General features: G+C 42.8%; 1 protein-coding gene across 5 annotated transcripts in view; it reads left to right on the forward strand.

The window, feature by feature from the left end:
* The window catches only part of LOC103462943 (adhesion G protein-coupled receptor L1), a 53881-nt gene that overhangs the window by 27565 nt on the left and 17218 nt on the right, over positions 1–9098 (forward strand). For all 5 annotated transcript variants that reach the window (XM_008406052.2, XM_008406129.2, XM_008406203.2 and 2 more), the window contains 10 exons: positions 674–938; positions 1020–1359; positions 2435–2713; positions 3871–3974; positions 4267–4452; positions 4556–4594; positions 5567–5747; positions 5874–5996; positions 6599–6816; positions 6936–7109. In XM_008406052.2, coding sequence (XP_008404274.1) covers positions 674–938; positions 1020–1359; positions 2435–2713; positions 3871–3974; positions 4267–4452; positions 4556–4594; positions 5567–5747; positions 5874–5996; positions 6599–6816; positions 6936–7109 — 1909 coding nt within the window. The remainder of the gene's footprint in view (positions 1–673; positions 939–1019; positions 1360–2434; positions 2714–3870; positions 3975–4266; positions 4453–4555; positions 4595–5566; positions 5748–5873; positions 5997–6598; positions 6817–6935; positions 7110–9098) is intronic.

Below are 9098 nucleotides of genomic sequence, written 5' to 3' on the forward strand. Positions count from 1 at the left end.
GTGCGTGCGTGCGTGCCTGTGTGTGTGTGTGTGTGTGTGTGTGTGTGTGTCAGATGACTTTTATTAGAACTTTATTGTCATAAAATTATGACTTCAGATCTTTTTTCTCATGATTTTACTTGTTTCTTCTGGTAATACTGCATCTCTCCTAATTTTATAACATTATTGTCACAATGTTATGATTTTATTGTTATTATGCCTTTTTGTCGTACAACTTTATCTCGGATTATTCTGACTTTATCTTGGTAACATTGTGACTTAATTTTTGCATTATAAAATCTTTTTCTTCTTGTACTATTACACTATATTCTCCTATTATTTCTACTTACTGTTGTGCGACTTTATTCTCGTAACACTATGACTTTATTCTCATATTCTACTCTATTTTTCTTAGCCTCCGTCATAAATCAAGACAGTTTGACTAAAAATGAATGAATAACATATATATTTCAAATTAAAAAGTGTTCCACCACTGGTAAACTTTTAAATTTCTCTTATGTGGCAAAGTTACAAACATCTCAGTATGAAAAACCTGTTAATAAAGAAAAATCAATGTCGTAGATGTATCATTTCGGCCTGGAAATGGTTATAAAAGTCAGCGATATTACCTAGTTTACAGTTTGCCCACATGCCAAATCAAATGGATATCATCCATCCTCTTCCTCTGTCCTAGGTTGCCGAGTCGTGTGGACGGCACGGGTTTTGTGGTGTACGACGGAGCTGTGTTTTACAACAAGGAGCGGACTCGCAATCTGGTCAAATATGACCTGCGCACTCGCATCAAGAGCGGCGAGGCAGTGGTCGTCAACGCCAATTACCACGACACCTCTCCTTACCGCTGGGGAGGAAAGTCGGACATCGATCTGGCGGTGGACGAGAACGGGCTCTGGGTTATCTACTCCACAGAAGCCAATAATGGACGCATCGTGGTCAGCCAGGTAGGAGGACCTGAACTCGAATTGATAGCAGGAGCGGAGCGAGAAGAAAAGCAGCTGAAGTGCCACTGGGTTTTATTCCAGGTGAACCCGTACACGCTGCGCTTTGAGGGCACCTGGGCCACGGGCTTCGACAAGCGCGGCGCCAGCAACGCCTTCATGGCCTGCGGCGTGCTCTACGCGGTGCGCTCCGTCTTCCAGGACGACGAGGGCCAGGCGGACAGCCGTGCCAGCAGCAACATGGTGGTGTACGCCTACGACACCAGCCGGGGTCAGGAGCTGCCCGTCCAGATACCGTTCCCCAACCCGTACCAGTACATCTCCTCCATCGACTACAACCCCAGAGACAACCAGCTGTACGTGTGGAACAACTACTACATGCTGCGCTACCCTCTGAGTTTCACACCGCCACCGCCAACTAAAGGTGAGGAAGCAACAAATTATGTTATAGGACACATAGAAATATGCTTGGGGAAAAAAAAATTTAAACCGTTTCACATTTTCAGAGATATCACCTCGAACCTCGGTGTGTTTTATTTGGATTTGGGCGAACAAGAGCAACTCTGACATGGAGAGGAGAGAATATATTGCTTTTATTTTTACTTCAATAAAAATATGACTTCATTTTCTTATTCATATCCATCCTCCATTACTCTGATACCCCTAAATGATATCAAGCTCAACTGGCTGCGGTTTGCCAGAGTCCATACAGGAGATGTGCTGACCGTGAGGGAGACGGTTTAGATCAAGAAGCGTATTGGTGTGGCTCAGTCAAAGCCCAGATTTACATCCCACTGATTAATGGAATTTAATCCGTTTCTAACTGAAGCTGAATTATTGTATAAATAAAAATGTGGGGGAAAAAATATCTTGACATTTTCCCCCATAAATAAGCAATATATCAGTAACTGGAAGATAAATTTAAATGAGCGCGATCATTTCCATTCTGATGATTAATATTTTTTTTAAAGGGCAATTTTATTAAAAGACTTCATTTTCTGTTTCATTTATGGTTTGAGTTGTGAATGTTTTTTTTCTGTTGCATTTATTGTTTTTGGTTGTTTTGTTTTGTTTATTTTATTATTATTATTTTTTTATTTAAACAGTTTGAATGTTTGCTCTCTCTAAGGTTCTTTCAGAGAGCAAATGTTGGCATTATCAAAATGCCAAACAACAGCAACACTGTTATTGATTACCTCAATCATTTCTGGGAATTTCTTGATCTTGACAGGCCACCTCATAATGAGTCAGTAAAAGTGGATATAAATACAAAAACAAACGTAGCAGACCTTTTTTTTTTTTTTTAGCTGTTTTTCTCAAATATTTCCATCTCTGAAAACCTTTTTTCATCCTTTGTGTCGTCTGTCTTCTATGTGGAAAATATCATTGACGTAAACTGAGGTTTGGGGACGTGACGTAACAAAATGTGAAAACTGTCAGGGAACATGAACACATCAGTGTCAGGTCGGGATACAGGCGTGTCGTCTCTGTCCCTGCAGGTCCCCTGTCCTCTCTGATGACCACTGTGCGCTCCTACACGGCGACAGTCGCTCTCACGCCGGTGCGCCCGTCAGCCTCGCACCCCATCGGCGTCATCAACAGGGGTCCGATCACAGCCATGGTCCCGCTGACCCCGCGGCCTCCGCTGCGGGTCCCCCTGGCCCCCGGCGGACCCGGTCAGGTGGGCGGGTGTGAGGGCCGCGTTGCACGAGGCGTTCAGTGGCCTCCGACTCTGAAAGGAGAGACGGTGGAACGGCCTTGTCCTAAGGGGTCTCTGGGTAGGTGTGGAGTGTGACTTAGTGTGTGTGTGAGTGTATCCCGTTTCCTTTTGAAACGCAGTCAGGTGTCCTCTCTTTGAACTCGGACGATACGGAAAAAAAAAAAAAACGAGAGAGGAGTTTCAGAGCGCAGAGACGCCGGATTTGGCAATTCTTCCTGTCGCTGAGCAGCTGCCTCTCCATCCCTCCCTCCCTCTGAGGAGACGCTGGGATGCAGATTATGTTGATAATCCTGCGGTGCATTTTGCCTCGATAATCATGTCAAATCGCTTCAGCACGGATTTAGCAAAGAGTTGACGATTATACTGGAACGGCATCACTTTATTTTAACTTTTAACTCCAACCAGGTGGATCTGATGTCTCACCTAATTTGCAGGAAGTGTGAGTGACTGGCGATGAACTGATGTTTGAATGAATTTATGTAATATATATATCTGGCTGGATTCACAGATTTACACTGAACTTTGTTGTTTTGTTTCATAATTTATTCTCAAGGCAACAAAGTCTAAACGTGTAAATCTAATTAGAACAATTTTAATACGCAAAAAAAAAAAAAGCTGTTACAAGCTCTAAATACAAAGTCAACAATTCATAATCACGTCTAGGACTAAAATGATTATTCCAATTAATCAGGATGAATTGATTACTGGGATGATTGTCAACTATTTTAGTGATCAATTAATCATTAACCATGCAGACTCAAAAAAGACAACATGTTGAAAGAACAACACACAGTCATTATAACTGTACAAAAAGTATGTACAATTTGCATTTAATCTTTGCCTGTAAATATGTTATGCCTAAACAGATCTTCTCCTTCAGCTTCTCACTGGTTTCTGCTCTTGTAGTTAATCAAGAGATCAAACACTTTTATCCAGGCTGTGGGCTCAGATCAGGAAACATTTCAAAATGTTTCTGTTTGTTGTTCAGGCTCATATGATCTAAAATGGAATGAAGAAACAATTTAATTCATTGTGTATTATTATTATTATTATTATTATTATTATTATTATTATTATTATTATTATTATTATTAACATGCATTAAGTTCCAGTTTGGAAACAGGAGAAGGTGTGGGTTTGGTGTTTGTGTGTAAGACCTCGGTTTTTTTGCTTTCTGTTTTTCTTGACTTTGTCTCCCCCTTTCTGCCGTCGCAGGAATCGCCTCCTATCAGTGCATGTCGTCTCCGGTGGGCTGGAACTCCCGAGGGCCTGACCTTTCCAACTGCACCTCTCCCTGGGTCAGCCAAATCGCTCAGAAGGTCGGTGCCTCGCTCGCACAAAAACACACGCACACACACACGCACGCACACACACACACACACACACACACACACACACACACACACACACACACACNCACACACACACACACACACACACACACACACACACACACACACACACACCCTGACGAGAGCAAAGAAAGACACACAAACATGCGCCAAGCAAACGGCCCACAGCTCTCTCTCCTTCTCTCTCTCTCTATCCATCTCTCTGTCTTTTAAATATCAAAACATTTGACATCACAAACACCTCCTGACTTCCGTCCAGATCAAGAGCGGCGAAAACGCGGCCAACATCGCCGGGGAGCTGGTCAACCTGACCCGGGGCCGGATTTACGCCGGTGACATCAGCATGTCGGTCCGGCTAATCGAGCAGCTCTTGGACATCCTGGACTCTCAGCTGCAGGCCCTGCGACCAGCCAACAAAGAGTCAGCCGCACGCAATTACAACAAGGTAAATTTATAACGTGGGCGACCTTTAGTGGAAATGAGATGGGAAATGTCAGCGATTGTGGGTTTAATTGTTCTTTTAATTTTAAATTTTTTTCTGCTTTCAGCTGCAGAAGAGAGAGCGAACGTGCAAAGCGTATGTTCAGGTGAGACTCATGAGTGGATGAATGGAGGTACAGGTATTTGTCAGGTCACTGTCACAAACGTCAATTTTAGTCTGATTCCCCTAAATAAATTGTCAGACGGCTTCGGACATCACTTTGCTAGTAACCTCAGTTTGACGTAGTTTGTGAGACTTGACGGACTGAGTGTCCGACCAGGCGGAGCACCCCAGGGTCCTGAACTCTCACCATTCCTTTTAACTCACAGACCTCCGGCACAATCCGACTTCTGTCATCTGCAGAAACACTCAAGCGACTCTGGAGTCATCAAACGTATCAGACAGGGTCAGGAAGCCGAGCTGGCCGATCACTTTTGAGCCGGAGACCTAAAAAGGTTCAACATCCTGGTAAATTAGGCTGGTTCTGTTCTGTTGGAACCACCGGAGATGATGGTGCAAAGCGGATCCTTCATGAAACCAAGACAGGCGCGGGCAGCCCTGAGTATTTTTTAACTGAATTGAAATCCAGCTGTTCTGTGGAGGTTTATTTGAGAATAAACAGCATCCTGCCAGACCAAGAAACACGGCAGGCGGGTCAGAGATCGAGCTGTGGAGAAGTTAAACCTTGGATGGGACGTGAAATGATCCTTTAAGCACAAAGCCGGTGTTCAAATCATCTGTTAATGGGAAGAGTAAGTCGTAACACGCTGAGACGTGTATGAGACAAGAGCGGGCAAAGCTTGTTAAAACATAATCTGAGAGAATAACCGCAGCCAGCTGAGCAAAACACGGTTCTGTTAACTGTTGGCTCGCTGGAAGTAAAGACGAATGCATTTAGATTTTTCTTCCGTTTCCCATTTACACGTTGATGTTTAGGTCTGTCCCCTAAACATCAACGTGAATCCATTGAAGTTTGTTGTTTATAACATGACAGAAAGAATGTGAATACTTCTGCTTCTGCGCAGACGGATGAACAGACCGACTGATGGATAACTTTCTGTGTGTGGGTTTTTGTCAGGCTGTGGTTCAGATAGCCGACAACCTGCTGGGTCCTGAAGCCCTGGTGTCCTGGGCAGACATGAGCAGCCTTGACCAGTCCCGCTCGGCATCGCTGCTGCTGGACGCCGTCGAGAAAGGAGCGTTTCTGCTGGCGAACAATCTCTACGAGGGCCGTTTCAGTGACAGAGCGCCTAATGTCGGCACGTTGACTCTCCATTGGCCTGCATATTTTTTTCCCCCAATGCAGCTTGCAAGAATCCTGAACTCATCCACAAACATGTGTACTCTTGTTTTTTTGGTTTTGTTTGTTTTTTGTCATTTCACAGATCTGGAAGTGTACGTACTAAATACAGAGGCTGACATACAGGACCTGACATTTCCACACTCGTATGACAGCGACAGCATCCTGCAGATCTCGGCGCAGGCTCTGCAGCAGTACAGCAACAACGGTCAGTGGCACCGGGAAAAATTGGTATTAACCCATGTTCATGGTGGTTAGTGGAAGTATTACTTGTCTCTGTATCCGTATTTGCTTTAAATACACCTTCTAATGATTATTTTAGAAATCGATTATTCTATTATTTGTTCTAACGATTAATTGGGAACAAAAAAATCGGCACTGATTTTTCATTTGAGCCTTTTTTAAGAAAATATTAGAAATACATTAAAATAATAAACAAATAATTTATTGATGTAGGTAAAGTATGCTCCTTACTTCAACATGATGGAGGGCTCAAGTGATTTTTTTGATACAGAATTTGAACCAGGCGAAGCTAAAAAGCCACTTTGTAAGAGTTTTGGGTAGACCAGATATTCTTTTTATCTTAAATGCAAAATGTACATATTTTTTGCACAGTTTTGGATTGGTTACTGCTCTGAGAGTGTTGTTCTTTTTGAGTCTGCATACTCCAGTTAACGATTAATTGATTATCAAATTAGTTGGCAATCGTTTCACTAATCGATTAATCACAGTTGATTTGATTAATCGTTTCAGTCCTGATTCTCTTAAACTTCACGAAGTGATTTTCCCACCCGGGCTTTGCTTTTGCAGGTCAGGTGAAGTTGGTCCTTTCCCTCTTCAAGAACCTGGGCCCCTTCCTCACCACCCAGAACTCAACTTTGCGTCTGGGACTGGGACTTGCCCAGGGCCAGGAGCCCCGGCGCAGGAGCCTGGTGGTCAACTCCCATGTCATCTCTGCCTCTGTGCACAGAGGCACCAACCGGGTGTACCTCACAGCGCCCGTGATCTTCACTCTCAGACATCTCCWGGTATGTTTGTTTGCATCCACAAAAACATTTAGATAGAGCAAATCCCTCCTGTTTGGGTCCTGAGTTTCCTTCAGAGCCTCTCACGGGACTCTCGGCCCTGTTCTTATTTTCGTCCGCAGCTGGAAAATCACTTTGGTCCCAACTGTTCTTTCTGGAACGCTTCGGGGGTTTCTGGGAGCGGCAGGTGGTCCACGCAGGGCTGCCGCCTGCTGCACACAAACAACACGCACACGACTTGTGCGTGCAACCATCTGTCCAGCTACGCGGTCCTCATGACTTACCAGCAACCAGTCGTAAGTTGCACATCTGTACTCGACAGCGCTGTAGCTTTAGACACGGACGAGTTTGTTGGGCCTCCAGTGGAGATGAGCAACAAGGATTTAGGCCGTGTAGCTGAGACAGCCATTAAAGGAGGGTTGATTTGGTGGTTAATGATTTTTGTTTTGATTAAGTCATCCAGGAGCGATTACCTAGCGATTACTTTCAGTTTTATGGCAGAAGCAGCCAGATTTTTACTTGAGACTGTTTGAAAGAGTCACGTAAGATTCCCATAAGATTCCCAGAGCCTTTGGCAGACAAAACCTGTCCAATGTACTTAACAGTTGACATGAGGTGCTTTTCCCCAAATGATCATTAGTCATTAAGAAAACATCTAATGGTTACTATAGCGACATGGAGACCCCAACATGGCACCCTCAGCGTCCTCCTCACCAGGCATGCTGGTGCGACAAACACAAGTCTGTTAATAGCTTGTTTGCCACGCTTCCAGTTGTTTTTCTTTTCATGAAATGGGGCTTAAATGTACTTAAAGGTTGGCTCATTCTAAAATATGGTAACACTTTATTTGAAGGGGTGTGCATAAGACTGACATGACACTGTCAAAAACATGACATAACACCTGTCATGAACATAAAGAAGTCTTTATGAATGTTTATGACAGTTGTCATGAAGTGTCATTCGGTAAATTATGACACTTTTAATGCAAAGTTGCTCTAAAAGTTGCATTGAAAGTCCATTAAAAGTGCCAACTTTGCATTAAATTATCATAATTTACAAAATCATGCAAAGTTGGCAATCATTCGGCTCGCAGCAGCATCCGCTGACACCGCTCCGAAATGAGAAATATCACATTGGGAAACCTGCGTCGCACGAGGCGCTCTTGACATTTAAAACGGTGTCGCAGTTGTGAAAACAGCAAAAACCGTGCAGAGCAGAAATGCAGCGAGCAGGAGGACTTCCACGTTTGTTGCCTTTCTGTCACTTTCGTCCAACAGGAGGAGCGAAAGGTCATCTGCTTGGTTTTGTAGTTCTGCTGCAAAAAAAAGCACAAAATGAATGCAAACCTCACCCGGATGAAAAAAAGACAAACAAAGTCTGCTTTGGAGTTTCCTGGTGTGAACGCACCCTAAAACATCACGTTTCTCGTTGAGGCGTCTGCTGCCTCATGAGCGTCAGTCAGTCAGCGTCAGCTGGGCTCCTCTTGAGGAAGTTGTAATAAAAGATCTAAAACGTTTATTTGACTGCATTCAGTTCCAAGCTGGAACAATAAATGGCAGCAGATTAACATCAGACATCAGTTTGTTGAGTTTGTAGCAAAATCAATAAAAAAAAAAGAAGCAGAACAAAGGCGTTCCTGCAGCGTAGCGTCTCGTTCACATGAATTCAATGTTGCGTCTGGTCTGGTCTTGTAGGCATCGTTACAGCCCAGAAATAAGAGAGGAACTGATTTAAAGTTTTATTTTTACACAATCCAGTCTGGACAATTAATTTTGTCTCTAAATTTGAGTTAAGTTTGATCTCTACACTTAAAAGCTGTTGTTTGCCAATATTAATAAAGCACGTCAGGTTCTTTTTTTTTTTTACATGTGTTAGAACAGTTGATTATAAGACAGTTATGTCATGCCATGCTGTTATGGCACACTGTAAAAAAAATTCTGTTGTTTTTACAAAAAAAATCTGGCAGCTGTGGTTGCCAGAATAATTCTGTAGAAAACACAGTGAACATGTAAACYGTTTTACTGACCAAACAGTAATTATAACAGTGTTAAATTGTRAAATAAACAGATTATCCCATAGTTTTGCACAAATTTTAACTGTGATTTGAAAAGGTTTATTTTGGTAATAAAACAGTTTTATCAAGTAATTTTAACCAACTTTTTCTGATGAATTATCATAATAATGCTGTTATTTTACACTTTTTTTCCAGTAAGATTTACTCAGTTTTTGTTTGTTGTACAAAAAAAACTTCATTTAGTCCTACTGATAAATTACCTTTAAATAAC

The sequence above is a fragment of the Poecilia reticulata genome, linkage group LG1, assembly GCF_000633615.1.
Source record: "Poecilia reticulata strain Guanapo linkage group LG1, Guppy_female_1.0+MT, whole genome shotgun sequence".
NCBI classification, from domain to species: Eukaryota; Metazoa; Chordata; class Actinopteri; order Cyprinodontiformes; family Poeciliidae; genus Poecilia; species Poecilia reticulata.